This window comes from Ovis canadensis, chromosome X (genome assembly GCF_042477335.2).
Source record: "Ovis canadensis isolate MfBH-ARS-UI-01 breed Bighorn chromosome X, ARS-UI_OviCan_v2, whole genome shotgun sequence".
Lineage (NCBI taxonomy): Eukaryota > Metazoa > Chordata > Mammalia > Artiodactyla > Bovidae > Ovis > Ovis canadensis.
This window is the reverse complement of record NC_091727.1, coordinates 85,587,076-85,601,990: the sequence shown is the minus strand read 5'-3', so window position 1 is coordinate 85,601,990 and position 14,915 is coordinate 85,587,076. Positions and strand designations below refer to the sequence as shown.

The following is a 14,915-nucleotide window of genomic DNA, read 5'->3' as shown; positions in this document are numbered from 1 at the left end:
CAGAAAGAAGGCTGCCGTTCTGGGGCAGGGGTGAGGGGTAGGGGTAAGTGAAGAAGCCAAGGTCACTCAGTCATGGGCAGCGGAACGTGGCCTCGACCCGGCCCTTCTTCTGCAGGCCGGCTGGCACCTGGCCGAGGCAGGTCGGGGCGGCCGGCTTGCGCCCCTCTTGGCTCCTCGGGCAGTCGGGGCGGGCGGCCGGAATGACAGGTGAGCAGGGACGGGGGACTGTTAGGGGGTTGGGCTGCGTGGTGCCACCTGGCGCGCCGCCTTTGGGTGCGGCCGCCCGAGTCTGAGGCGGCGCGGGGCTTTCGAAGGCCAGAGCCCGGGGATAGCGCCGGGGCAGGCTCCTCCGGCTGAGGGTCGCGGGGGCACCCCGGGCCCGCCGACCAGGCCCCGCCCCTTGGCGGCACGGGCGGGGGCAGGGGCGGCGCCGGCGGAGTGGGGCGCGGGCGCGCGGTGCTCAGTGCGCGCCGCCGCCCCTCCGGCCCAGCTCGCCCGCCCGCCCTACCCCCTCAGCCCGCTCGCGTCGCCCCCCACCCCTTCTCCTCTCCTCGGCCTGGCAGCCCCGCGCGCGGTGCAGCGCGACGATCGCGGCCTGGCGCTCGGGGCGCGGGGTTCGTGGCGCTCGAGGGTGGCGCGCCAGGCGCGGGGCGCGAGGCCAGACCTGGCGCGGCAGGGATTGGGGGGGGGCGGGCAGCAGCGGAGCCCCCAGTGGAGAGCAGGGCCAGGGGGGTACAGAGGTAATGGGTAGGGCCTGGGAATCCGGCTGTGAGGGGCGGGGAGCTCCAGGCGCACTTCGGCCCGGGCCGGGCTGAGCCCCGGGGCTCCCGGGGGTAGCGGGGCGGGGAGGGAGGGTGGGAGGAGACGGCGGGGCCGGGCCGGGGGGCTTGGCCGACGGGGAGCAGGTGGGCGGGGACAGGGGCCCTGCTGGAAGAGGCGCCGCAGCGAGGTGGCGGGCTGCGTGCACAAACAGGGCGGCCGCCTCCTGGGCCCGGAGAACGGTGAGGCCGCTGGGGTTGGGCGCCCCGGCCCCGAGGGCACGGTTCCGTGTCCAGGACCCCTGAGCCGGGCGCTGGGCACTGTCGGGGGAGGATCTGAAGGCCTGGCCGGGCCACGGCGCCAGGGATTCTGCAGCCGACCCAGCTGCTGGGCCAGAGGCAGGAGTTCTTGGGCAGCGCGCTGGTGGCAGGCACTGGTGGCGGGCGATGGTGGGCGAGGACAGGAACCTTCAGGGCTGGCATGAGTGGAAAGGGAACGAGGAGGGCCCAGAGTTTGAGTTGGAGGGTCATTTGAGAGTTCCGTGTCACCGGGTGGGTTGATGAGTCATGAGATTTGGGGATCACAGAAGGCTTTCCTGGTGATCAGTTCTGAGTGAGGGCAATGAAGAGGGCTGGGATTTGGAGAAGCGTTTTTGAGGCCACCTTTGGGACACTGGGTGCTCCTGTGGCTGCCGGTCCCCCTGCGAGGGCCTTTAGAGCCGACGTCCCAGAGTGCTGGGATGGGGCAGCTGCGGTCGGGGAGGGGTTAAGGAAGGTCTTTGTGGTGGCGGGTCCCAGCCTTCCTTCCTTTCCAGGCCTTCAGGATTCAGCTGAGTTCCTGTGGGGAGTGGGTTAAAAATTCCTCTGGCCTACAGTCAGCCTTAGAGTATCCACCAGGGGCAGGAGGGACATATACGTGCGTGACTGCCGCAGCATTCTCTGTCGTGGAGCCCTCGCGCTTCCTCACTGTTGCCATAGTAACGGCCTATTGATGGTGTATTTATAGGGAAGAAGCAGGCGCTAAATTTTGGGGAAGGAGGGGGAGGAGGCCTCAGGCAGCAGCAGTGAAGGCAGGCGGCGGTCACGGAATTGTTAATGGAGTGGGCCATGCCCGGGAGCTGTTTGGGAGAGTTACTGGCTTGTCTGAAGCTTAAAAATGAACTAATGACTTATACATGTGTCAGGCTAACCTAGTCGGCCTGTGATACCTGTGGGTGTGCGTTCTCCACGGTCAGGTGTGTTTGGGACGAGGCATAGCTATCTAGAAGCTATTACATAATTTCTGCACAGAAGAAAAATGTAAAAAACAATACTGCAGTTCTCATTGATAAGCAATGAGACATGTATTTTTCTGTCGTCACTTATTAGTAAGCCTTTACTCATTCTTTTCAATTCCCCTGACACAACAGCTCCATTTTTCTTCAATCAAAAACCTTGCTGTTAGGCACGCCACACCCACACCCTAGACACATGACTGGCACTGGCCTTAGGGGAACCTCAAAGATCCAGAATGGAAGCAAGATTTTGAGATAATATTCCATCTTCTCTCTTCTAAACAGCAAGGGTCAACTTTTCTCACCATGGCAGGCCTGTCTATGGAAAAATTGCCATGTTAAGAGTTTTGGGTGGGATTGTTGTGGGGTGCACAAGAGAAAGGCTCCTTCAACGTGGTGTTTCCATAGATGGATGTTAGCTTTGCTTTTTTCCTTCAGTTTTCATTTCATTTATGATTCACATTCTACCTGTTTGCCAAAAGGATTAGAGGATATATTTTAAATATACATAAGATTGAAAACATAAGGAGAAAAGTGGATACCATGTCACAGGGGAGAAAGCATATGTGTTTAATAGCTAGGCTTCCAGGGATCCTGTGCTTTATGGTTAATGTTAACACTGAACTTCTTGACAGCCTAGGCAAAAAGGGTAGCCCCGTGGGTGACACCGTTGTGTCTAACATCCAGTTAGTCATAAAACCAGAGCTTCTGCTTGGGGAGGGGAACCATGGGGTGATTGCTCCCAGATGTGGACACCTTGGCCAGTGCTCTGAAATATGTGTGTGAGTGGGAGTGTATGTTGTGGGTGGGGGCAGTGTGCTGCCGTCATGGTTTACATACTGGCTGGATAATTCCTGAGCTTTTGGCTGATAGCTCCGATTAGAAGGAACAGTCTCATCTAGCCAGTGGCTCAGTTTTGAACACGTCCATCCATGTCTAGGTCCTCTGCTGCTGTTTTGTTTAATGCACAGAGAGGAGAGATGACTCTGTTTCAGGAGATCCTTGCCAGCCTGTCTGGTGAAGAGGAACACAGCAGGTCCTCTGGACTTGGGCTGTGACTTTGGAGATGGTTGTTGTGGCTGTGGGAAGCGTTACCAGTGCCCACTTCTTAAACACGCATTGCCTGGTTTCAGGGACCGTGCTTGTCATTAGAGGTATGTGTGACTTGCCATTGTGAGGAAGCTTAGTTCCCCAAACAGGTCCTGTCACTGTCACTGTTGGACCTGCTGGACCTTCCCTAAGTGCCCCTCTTTTCTCTGGGTTGTTTTCCAAGTCAGAAGTGCACATGTTCATCGAGTCGAGTGAGGAAAGCAGAACCTCAGACTGTAGGAGTTTTTCTTTTTTTTTTTTTAAAAAAGAGAAAAGGTCAAGCCTTAGGCCTAGACTCTCAGACTGTGTTCTTGGGGGAAATAGCTGGAAGGTTTGCTGTGGGCTCTGCTGCGCCTCGGGGAGCTCTACAGGAGAGCTTGGACAAGGATGAGAGTGTCAGGGCTGGGAGTGGCTGCACAGAGGGTGATGTGTGCCATGAGGGGCTGCTGTGACCTTTGACCAGGCCAGTGTGGGCGGGGTCACATCCCAGGGCTGAGAGGGTGCCCTGTAGGTTTGGGGGTTTGGGATTTCACCATGACTCTGCTTTCCTCCTTTGCCAGGTGAGTGACACACTGGATCTGACGGAGAGCCATGGCAGGTGAGTTTGTCTGGGCCCTGGCCAAGTGGGGAAGGGCTGTGCCTAGGTCTTATGGAAAAGTGCTAGCCTACCTTTCAAGGCCTTTTCAGCTTTCTTCATACTGAGGGTGTTCCCGGCTCCTGTCCAATTGTCTGGGTCTCATCTTTCCACTCTCAACTCTTCAGCTCCCTTCTGGAGCACAGACTCCCCTAGAAAGGTGTGCCTACCCAGGCTACTTGGAGAGAAGCTAGCATGGCAGGCCATGGGGGTTTTGAGAGGGATGCCTACCTGGGACCAAGAGGGCCTGCTTGGCATGAGGACTAAGAAACCCCAACTCTAGGGGCACACTAGGAGCAGATGTCACCTCTTCTTTCATCTTCAAAGTCTCAGCTCAGGCTTCTGGGTGTGCCAGTCAGCTCAGCTGGAACTGAGGGTTCCCCTTGGAAATAAGAGGATATGTCTCCCACTCCGTGACATTTTGGCTGGAGGCCATCTGTGCCCAGTTTCCAAAGGCCTAGATTCTCCATCTCGAGCCTGCTATCCCTCTTCCCAGAGGTCCTCTCAGATTTACATGTGTCTAGTCTCCCAATCTCCTGCAGCAGGTTTTGTACTAGACCGTCAAGGGCAGGACTCTTGATACCAGGCCATCCGGCAGCCCAGGTGGCCATTCAGGTGGGGGATGCCAACATCAGCCTCACAGGGAAATGCATCCTTATGATAAAGGCTCTGATTTTCTCTTTTGGAGGTGAGGCAGAAGACACTGGGGACATATTCACTGGTGACTATAACATTCAAGATGTGGCATGTGCAAGGTTCTCATGCAACACACACTTCCCTCTTATGAGGGCCCCATTGTCCTCCAGAGTCTTGTCGGCAGATACAGCATGGTGTCAGAGAAAGTCAGCCCTCCCATCTGTTGTACATGTCCAGGAGGGTGTCCTGCCTGCTATCTCTGCCTTGCTTCCCTCCATCCTTGAGCCTCTGTGCCCAGGCTGAGTCTGGTCAGCAGGTGCCTCTGGGCCCCTCCACCCTCCAGGCCTCAGTGCAACTTTCTCCTCAGTGTTTCTGGAGGCCAAGAATGCCCATTCGGTCCTGAAACGCTTCCCTCGTGCCAATGAGTTCCTGGAGGAGCTGCGCCAGGGCACCATCGAGCGGGAGTGCATGGAAGAGGTCTGCAGCTATGAGGAGGTCAAGGAGGTTTTCGAGGACAAGGAGAAAACGGCACGTACTGCCCTGGGGCTGGGTGCTGGGAGGACAGCTAGCCTCGGGAATAAGCCACGCCCACCCTGGGATCTCAGATGGATGAGAAGCAATGAAGGGAAGCCATCCGAGTCCATGGCAGGGCCACGGGGCCCTATAAGAACAGCTCACCTGTCCTTAGAGCCCCATCTGCCAGACTCATGGCCATGTTGTCCTTGGCCCTCAGGGCATTCCACAGCCTTGTCAGTGGCTCTCAGAGGCCAGTCAGGGTGGGGGCAGGCGCAGACCCTGCGGAACTTGATCCTGACCTGCCGAAGTCAGAAGTGCTTACGTGTGAGTGTCAGCTGCCCTTTTTCCTTCTTTTGCAGATGGAGTTCTGGAAGGGGTACCCGAATGCGGTCTACTCAGTTCGAGACCCCGCACAGAGCTCAGATGCCATGTATGTGGTGGTGCCCCTTCTGGGGGTGGCGTTGCTGATCGTCATCGCCTTGTTCATAATCTGGAGGTGCCAGCTGCAGAAAGCCACCCGTCATCACCCTTCATATGCTCAGAACCGGTACCTAGCCAGTCGCGCGGGGCACAGCCTCCCTCGGGTCATGGTGTACCGGGGCACGGTGCACAGCCAGGGGGAGGCCTCTGGGCATCGGGAGACAGGGAGCCACCCACAGGTGGTGCTGGGGCCCAGTCGGGGAGGCAGAACCACCGTCCGGCTTGAGAGCACCCTCTACCTTCCCGAGCTGTCTCTCTCCAGACTGTCCAGTGCCACCCCTCCCCCGTCCTATGAGGAGGTGACCGCTCCCCAGGAGAGCAGCAGCGAGGAGGCAAGTGTGTCTTACAGTGACCCACCGCCGAAGTATGAGGAGATTGTGGCGGCCAACCCTGGCTCAGACAAGTAGAGGGACGCGTGTCCGGTCCCATGTGAACGCCTCGTTCAGGGGCCTCCTGTTTCCTTTTAACTTTTTAAAGACTGTGCCACCACAAAACAGCCTTAGCCTCCTCGTTGCCAAATAATTTCCTCACCGTGGATCTGTAGGAAGTCAGTTGTCAGAGACAGGTGGAGGTAGGTAGGGATCATGCATGCATGAAAACCCCCTGGTGAGAGCCACAGGCAAGAGAGCCCAGCTCTTCCAGAAGCCCTTACACCCCTGCCATCCGGCCCTCCTGTCAGGGACTGGCTTCTCTTACGCCAAAGGAATCACCCCATGCAGTTGACTGTGGCCCCAGGCTCAAGCTCTGGGATCCCGCAGCTGGCCGGAAACCTGTTGTCCAAAGCCTCACCACAGAGTTGAGGGAGAGAAGCCAGGCCTCAGTGCCCTTTTCCCTCACTAGCCCTGTGCTCTCTGTCCTCACTCACATTGGACAAGGAGAAGGACAGAACAAAAACAACAGTAATAACATAATGAACACAATACAACAAAATGATACCACCTGGGCCACTGATAGGGGTTCAAGGGAGATCAGTCACACAGATGGGTGACACCCCCCATACCCACCCCACACTCCCAACCAGGTTCAAATGAATGTCTGGAGCCACCTGAGAGGAGGACAGGCTCTGTGAAGGATGAGGGCCAGGAGTTGGCTGGCCAAGCTACCCCCTCCACATTGGGGACGTGGCCATCTGGAGGGGAGTTCTAGTCCTACTGTGCTTAGCCTCCCTCAGACCTTGGCTCTCTAGGTTCTCTTTCAGCTGTGCTAAAAGCCAGTACCCATTGGCCTGAGCCATATCATGGCCTTGGGAAAACAGATAACGCTAACCCTGCCTGTGGAGCCCATGGCCTTTGAATGGTTGGGCCACAGGCTGGGGTAGAAGGCTGAAGTTTTCTCCTTGTGAGGTTGGCCCATAGGATGATTAAACCCATGAACTCGGTTTCCTCAGCATTGTGCTCTCTGGCCTTAAACTTTTAGGCAACTGCCCTTTTTTGTGAGTAAGTGTGTTGAGATGAACTTGAATTTCAGACAGCTGATTTCTTCTTAATGATGGTGCCCACCTGGGGAGAAGATCAGAAAGTGTCCCTTTTTAGAAATTTCTTTGTTGTAGAAATGGGGAAGCCCGTGACCTGGGTTTGAGGGCCTGTCTGAGATATGCTCTCTCATTGCCAGGTGCTGGTCCGTTTTTAACAACCCCTTTCTGTGGCCCAGGAACTGTCCACCTCTCCATTTCAGTGAGGCTTTGGGCAGTAGTGGGGCAGAGGTGACCCTCCCTTTAAGTGTCGGTGACCACGCAAAAGACACTGTCAACACTGCCTCCCCACCCCTCCATCTTCATCCTCCTGGCCTCAGCACCAAACCATTTTTCCTCTGTGGTGCTTTAAAAAATGTAGCAAATTTTTGTGGGGCCCAAAAGAGTGCACAGCCAGGGTCTATTGGCAACCACAGCAGTTTAAAACCCACTGAGAAGATATGCTTCTCTCTGTCTAAACAGCTCTCCAAGGCAGGCCTTGTGCCTCATTCTTTGAATGTGGCCCTGCCTAGAGGCCACAGATAACTTCTGGAGGCCCCTCCGGTCCTCACTCACCCAGAAACATGCTTCAAGCACGGAGGCTTGTGTTCTTACCCCAGCGAGGCCACCAGCTTGGCCAACTCAACCCTGTGGCCCAGTTTTCCATCCTTCCCCTACCTCACAGGCCCGCTGGAGGGTGATTGAGCTAATACCTGTGCAGTGCTTGAGACACCAGGAAGCCCAGTGCAGTTTGCCCTTAGGAAGATTCTTCTAGAAATATGTAGATCATGAGGCACCCGTTTTAGCAGAGGTCTTCGTAGGACTGTGAAGTCAAGCCTCAACCTGGGGAGTCAGTCTCCTGCCAGTTGGACTGTTCCTCCCCTCTCTCTCCCCACCCACCCCACCCCGAGAGTTCCCTGATGTCAGAGGTGCTGACCAGGTGGCATCCCACCTTTCCTTCCTCCCACTTTTCCTCCTTCTGGGCCTCCAGCATCCTGCCCTTCCTCCCAAAGGCATTTTGGGTGTACACTGTCCATGAGGGAATTTGGGATCCATCCTCTTCAGCCATGTTGGAGGACCCGGGGCAGCCTGAGGCTCCAGGGCCTGTCCCTGCCATCCCCGTCTTTTCTCGGGGACCATGCCTGTGTGTCAGCCAGGAGCATGGGAGAAGACACTTAGCCCTCTGTGTCTCCTCCCCACTGGGCAGAGAGCCAGGAGTGGGCCCCGCAGACCGGAGCCAGAGGGAGGACGCTGGGGAGTGCCTGCTCCCATTGGCCCCTGTCAAGCCCTTTCCTTCTGAGCTGTTCACTGTTTGCAGCCAGTTTGAGGTGGGAGGCGGAAGGATGCCCGGGAGCCTGGCCCAGGGCGGAGACCAGCCTGCGTCCTGCGGGTACCAAGCTCTCCGGTTCCGGGCCTTCACAGCATTCTTCCACATGGGGTTCTGTGGTCCCTGGGACGTTTCTCACAGTTTATCTTAGACAAAAAGGCTGTACAGTACACCATGGTCATAACTCCCTTGCGGTGCACATTTGGCTTTAAGAACGCCCTGTACATATCTTTTTCAACTCTGTATGGATATCGATTTGATACAATGTTCAATCTGCGATAGCCACATTTTTGTTGCTTTTGGGCTTTGGGTGTGTGTGTGTGTATACACATGTGCGCGTTGTTGCCTTCTCTCACATGCTTATCTGAAACAATAGCCGGCGTGTGGCTATATTTGTACCAGGAGGGTTCCGGTCTGAGCGGAGGAATGTCACCTCCCAGGGCTAGGCAGTCTGAGGACAAGACCCTGAGTCAAGAAAGCTGAGATGAGCTGCTGGAGTGAGCCCTCCAGAGTTGCCACCTTCTGCCCTCCTTCACTAAAGCTTTTGGAAGAGGATGAAGCAGCTCTATCCTGTGGGCCTCCCTCCTGTGGGACCCTCGACTCACACACTCTTTTGGAGCAGTGCCCCCAACCTCGGCTCCTGTTCTGTGGGTGTCAACAATGGAAGGAAATCAGCACTCTTGGGCCTTTTTGGTTTTTCTTTTTCTTTTTGGCGGAAAGATGTGTGACTGTTGATTTGGGGGTATGGCAGGCTGGTTATTTAGATATTTTTCATTTTAAAACAAAAAGGCTTTAACAAATTCCATGCAATGTGACTTTCATGTGTTTTCAACCAAAATCTTTTTAAGACTTTTTGAAGCAAGCATCACTATCTTGTCCCTCCCCTGCTACTCCCCATCACCTGGGGTTTTTCCAAATGAAAGCACAAGCAGAAGTGTGTGCAGCCCCAGGACAGCTGCCTTGTGCCCTGGCTGACGGACACGCGACACTGTGCCGTCTTACCCAGAGGCCAGGGGCCTCTTCTTCAACTTGCGAATCCCACTGCCATTAGTGTGAATTCCTTTGGGTGCTTCGGAAAATAGGAACCTGCCCAATCTGTTGGACTGTGTCTTTTGGCTAGCCTGAAGATGACCGATCTGGGATACAAAAGCATCTTTCTGCTAAGGAGTTGGATGGAGCCAGATGGTTCCTCTCTGGCTGGGGGTTGATCTTTTCACAATCAAATGGCATCACACAAGAACTAAGAACAACACTGCCTCTAGATTGTTCCTTTGTCCAAGAGAGAGACAGAGAGAGATTACTAAGAGAATTTATCTTATTCACCTATGCTCTGTCTTTCTAGGAGTGTGCATGTGTGTGCTATGTGTCATGTGTGTGCCCTCACTTTCAAGGCCAAGATGGAGAGCTGGGTAGCCAAGCTGCTGTCTAGGCTGCTTTTCAGCATGACGAGGAACGCAGCTCCATCTCAGGATTGCACCAATTCAGAAACAAGCACATCCTCCCCACTGAACTCTAGTCGTACTAATCAGTATAATTAGATAATTTAAAAGTACTGTAATCAAACTGCCTGCAACTGTGGTAAAAGCCCATTAATTCAAAGCCCACTAGTTCAAAATGTAGGAAAAAAAAAATCACTTTTTTTTTTTTTTTTGCCAAACTCTAGATAATGCATGGTATCTGCGATTCTTCCTCTGCAGAAATATTCCCAATATTCTTCCCTTGAGTCAGTTTTCAGGTTCATATGTGTAAGAGGGATCTAGTTTAAAACGAGTTCCTTTTCCCATTAAAAGGCTTACGATATGATGGATCCCTTCACTGTGCCTTCAGCAGTTCTCGTATGTCAGGCTCTTCGTGTACACGATGACCTCTGTTCTGTCTCTACTGTGTGCGTGCTGGGTATGGCAGCGTTTCATTCTCCTCCTTTATTTGCTCTGTGAATAAAATAGTTTGTGAACTAAATTGCAATTTAAAGTGATATAACTGTGCATCATGATAAATAGTCTGTAAAGCAGATATTTCGCTCAGTCCGGCCACTCCCATCATTCTCCCCCACATATTCAAACATAGCAAGCTTTCCCTTTCGCAGGCTGTGGGTGGTGTGGCTCATCTGAGCAAGAATTTCCCTGACAAAGAGGTCCAAACAGCGCAGCCCACCCCCTCAGGCTCAGTGCCTCAACAGTTGTCCCACTGTCCTGAGCTATGTGACTGGCACCCAGTGCCTGCCCCCAGCCCACCCCCAGCCCGAGCATTAACACAGATATTCAAGATGGGGACAAGTCCCACAGCTTTTTACGCCTCCCCATATGTCTCCCCGTATGGATGCCACTTTCCCAGGCTTGAACACACCTGTTCTTTCACTCTGTGATTGTGACTCTGTGACAGTGGAAACCCTGATATGTGCAACCGAGCTTCTAGACGTGATTACTATGAAATGGATTCATTTTGGTATCACTTTAAACTGTGCTCGTAATTTGTGCGTTGACCCATGTTGGCTGGCAAATCTGTACATTCACTCATATGTCAGGATTTCACTGGAGCCTGGGGTAACAAACAATTGTACTTCTGCTTTCTCTCTCTCTGTAATTTTTGAGTTTAGCTGTTAAGTTTCGTCTCTTTATGTACCAGAAAGTAATAAATAATAATAAAGAGCAAATGGCATTTACTTGTGTTCTCTCCTTACCCTCTTGGATCGCTGCTGACTCTTACTTCCTTGGATTATGGAAGGTTGTGGGCCAAACTTGTTTTTCCAAGAGTCAGACTGTAGATAAGGAAACAGCCTAAACCAGTTTAGAAGCAGGAAGCAGAGAGGTCCTGGGTCCTAGAGCTGGTCCTGTATGTGTAAGATGATCTGCCGACCCATACCCTTGGGAGGAGGTTAGTAAGGTCTGCCACAAATCATGTTAACAGCTTCCCTGTTGCCTGATCCCTGGTTACTCATCAAAATGGCCTTTACTAGAAAAGATGTTCTGCTTGGTTTCAGAGCTGGAGGAGGGACAGGAGGGAGAAATTTTTTGGAGCTCTATATAGGTGGGATGTAATCCTCAGCTTTTGCCCTGGCTCAGCGTCCTGAATTCTGAAGGTGGCAGGAGTCTGAGACTATTCAGTGGGCAATGACAGTTTAGCCTCCCCTTGGAGGAAGCGTGGTCTTAGCGTGGAACACTGCCAGCTGTTTATCTAGAGTGAGATGGGGGCCAAGGAAAGTAATTGGTAAAAGTTGTGCCTGTCCCCCATAAGGAAAGTAATCCATCCTTTAATAGGAAAAGCCATGGCAGTGATGAGACGATGGCAGTGACATTCACGGCCTCCTTTGAGGATTGAATGTGGAGGCCCAATGCTTGAATGACAGCCAGAGGCCTTAGGTTCTTTTCTTATCCCAAGCTGGCTTACTGAGTGATGCCAGCCTTCTGAAGATGCTGGGCAGTCAAATGAAGACTCCTCAGGCAGACTCCAGCACAAAGATGGGGTCATGTTCTAGACATAGGTTTGGAACTTTAGGCTCTTTTTGTCAGAAACTAGCACTCTAGCCAGCCACTGAGGGTCCCAGCCTAGCCCACACAAGGAAACTAGCACACGAGAGCTTCCCCCTTTCCCCAGCCCCCTCTTGTACTACAGCCACACCCTTAGAGCAGCCGGCTTGAGATCTCACAGAATGAAGGCACTGAAGGACAGTGGAGAGGGGCCACAGACTGGGCTTGGAAATGATCATAACCAGCCCTTACTGAGCACTTAGTGTATGCCAGGCCCTGTAGAAGGATTAACTGAGACGATCCTCCTAACAAACCTGTGATGTCTGAGAAGCAAAGACCAAGAGGATGCCATTTGACCAAGGCCTCTGAGAGAAGTGCTGACCTCATTGTGTGAACCCAGGTCTGCCCTGATTGTCCCACCCCTGGCCAATTGTACTGCGCTGCTGGTCTCCTCTGGTGGTTACTTTGCTTTTGTGTTCATGTTGACTGTTCATCCTCCCAGTACCCACCTGTCTACCTCTTTCTACCTAACTGTTAATTCCACAAGGGCAGGGACCATGTATAACTTTTGTTCTCATCATTTCTTCTCCAGAACTCAGCTCAGTGCTTGGCTCACACTCAGTGTTCAATTAAAAAAAAATGTGTTGAATGATTTTATTCTGCAGTCATAACTCAGGCTCCTTGTACTAATTTTCTCAGGGTGCTATAACAAAGTCCCATAGACTTGATAGCTTAAATAACAGAAATATATCGCCTCCCAGTTCTAGAGGCTGGAAGTCTGAGATCAAAAGTTTGGTAAAGTCGGTTGCTCCTGAGACCCTTGCCTTGGCCTGTAGACGGCCATCTTCTTCCCATGTCTTCACATGATCTTCCCTTTGTTCATGTCTGTATCTTAATCTCCTCTTTTTATAAGGTCACCAGTCATATTCGATCAGGGACCACCCTATTGACCTCATTTAAACTTATGACCTCTTTAAAGACCCTACCTCTGAGTACAATCACATTCTGAGGTACTGGAGGTCAGGATTTCAACATAGGAACTTGAAGAGGGGATATAGTTCATCCCATAATACTCTATTCATGGCAGACAGGAGTCTTTGTTGCCCCTTCTCCCAACCCTGAGCTCATCATACACACTCTGGAAAAGCTTGGGGGTGGATATTACGATTTTGCTGAGATTCTGGCAAACACAAGGGCACCTTGCCATTCTCAAACCACACCCCAGAGCAGATGCTCCCCTGCCACAGATGGTGCACCCGGGACAGCTGTCAAAGGTCCCACAGGGCAGGTGGACTTGGGAGAGGCGACATGGGCTTCAGAATGATTTTCTCAGGGTCCCTCTGTGGAGAGTGATGGGCAGACCGAAAGCCTGAAGAACAGACAAAATATTTGTGCCCTTTTAGATTTTTTTAAATAGACAAAAGTTTTTTCATGAATCACAAGCCTAGCAGCTCCAGTAACAGTGGCTTTCAACAATTTCTCTGAAGAGCTCAAACTGTGTGATGGATTCAGTTTCACTGGGCTTTATGTACTGTAAAAATAGAGGCTCTAGAGGCTGGGTAACATTTGTGTCATGCTGGTTACACTTAATCACAGGAGCACAGTGGGTGGGCTGGTGGATGCCAGCACCCCAGAGTTCCGGGGCTCACTGGGCATAGAGGGAGGGGCGCTGGTGGAGTGCAATGTTTACCAACCTGGAAGTGTCACTGCCTTCACTCTGGCCATGGGACTCAAGAAGGGCCCTCCTGTTTGGAAGTTTGGGCCTAGCTTGGTGGGGGAGGCATGAGATAAGAGATAGCAGCAGAGCATGTAGAACTTTCTGCTACAGGACAACCATGGGTCTGGAGGTGGAAGATGCCAGAGAAAACCTTCCTGAAGAAGCCACATCCAACCTCAAGCTTACGGGATGAATATAAATCAAAGGCAAAGAGCATGAAAGACAACAAAACCAGGCAGAGGGACCTTACATGAAGAGGCCTGAAGACCAGCAAGGCCATCATGTTTTTAAGGAAACAGGAAGCCAGGACAGCAGAAAGGGAAAGACTTGTGCCAGACTGGAAAGATAGAGGGAAGCCAGTCCACACGGGGCCCCTAGGCCACACTTGGCATTGTCATCTTTCCTCCCTGGATGACAGTCATAGCCTCCAACCTTATCTTTGATCCTGTTGAATCCGTTCTCCATACAGCAGGCAGAGAGGTTGTTTCAAATAGGTTTGCTCATGGCCTCTTGCTCCCACTATCACCAGAGTCAGTCCCACATGGCTGTAGGATCGGCTAGGCTGGTGAGACAGGAGACAGACAGAAGTAAACCTCTGGGAAGATTTGTATTCAAACGCTGAATTATATATTTAAGAAGTTGTATTAGGGTCCTCCAGATACAGAATGCACAGGAGATAAAGTTCTACAAATATAAATATACCTATCTATACATATAGAGATATAGAAAGATATTGATTTATCCTAAGGAATCACCTCATAGAATTACAATTATGGAGTCTGGGAAGTCCCCCACAATATGCCCTCTGCTAGCTGGAGTCCTGGGAAAGCCAGTGGTGTGAGTTCTAGTTCAAAGGCAGGGGGAGATCAATTTACCAGCTCAAGTCCTCAGGCAGCGAGAGAGTGGGAAAGGGAAAGAGGTGTGTGTGTGTGTGTGTGTGTGTGTGTGTGTGTGTGTGTGTGTGTCGGGGGTGGGGGGCTGAACAAGTTTCCCCTTCTTCTGCCTTTTGGTTCTATGTAAGCCCTTCATGGATTATGTGATGCACACTTACATTGGGGAGGGCCATGTGTGTTACTCGGTTCACCAATTCACATGTTGATCTCATCTGGACACAGCCTCACAGACACATCTAGAATTCATGTTCAGCTAAATATCTGGACACCCTGTAGTCAAGTTGACACACACAATTAACCATCATAGAGGGAACAGAACCATGTACAGTAACTGACTGGGTTGTGAGAAGGTTGGGAGGACCCTCACATGTGAGTTTGGGGGCTAGGACAGTAGGATAGATGGTGAGCCATTCTCCTAGAAGGTTGAATAGGTTCACTTCCACTGGAGGAAAAGTAAGTTGTGGCATGTTGAGTGTGTGGTGTGGAGTGTCTTAGGGGAATGAAAGAGGGAGGTCTAGGCTGAAACAGCAGATATTGGAATCACTTGAGGTACCACGAAGATGCTAAATGAAGTCTGGGTATGGGCTTGATGGGCCAGGCAGGCAGGAGAGTATAAAGTCCTAGAAAGCAAGGGAGGAGAGTGTTTTTAGCAGAAGAGAGAGGACAGTAATACA

At 52.4% G+C, this 14,915-nt stretch overlaps 1 protein-coding gene across 5 annotated transcripts; it reads left to right on the top strand.

Annotated features, from left to right (window-relative positions):
• The first annotated feature begins 184 nt into the window (after positions 1-184).
• PRRG3 (proline rich and Gla domain 3) lies at positions 185-10,822 on the top strand. 5 transcript variants are annotated; one of them, XM_070290584.1, is made up of 4 exons: positions 185-207; positions 3,682-3,719; positions 4,759-4,919; positions 5,267-10,822. In XM_070290584.1, exons 2-4 carry the CDS (start codon positions 3,713-3,715, stop codon positions 5,792-5,794), a joined length of 696 nt encoding a protein of 231 aa, XP_070146685.1. In that variant the 5' UTR covers positions 185-207; positions 3,682-3,712; the 3' UTR covers positions 5,795-10,822. The 5 variants fall into 5 exon arrangements, with proteins under 5 accessions (XP_070146685.1, XP_070146684.1, XP_070146682.1 ...); XM_070290583.1 differs by lacking the exon at positions 185-207 and adding an exon at positions 292-614; XM_070290581.1 differs by lacking the exon at positions 185-207 and adding an exon at positions 406-740.
• Positions 10,823-14,915: the final 4,093 nt, after the last annotated feature.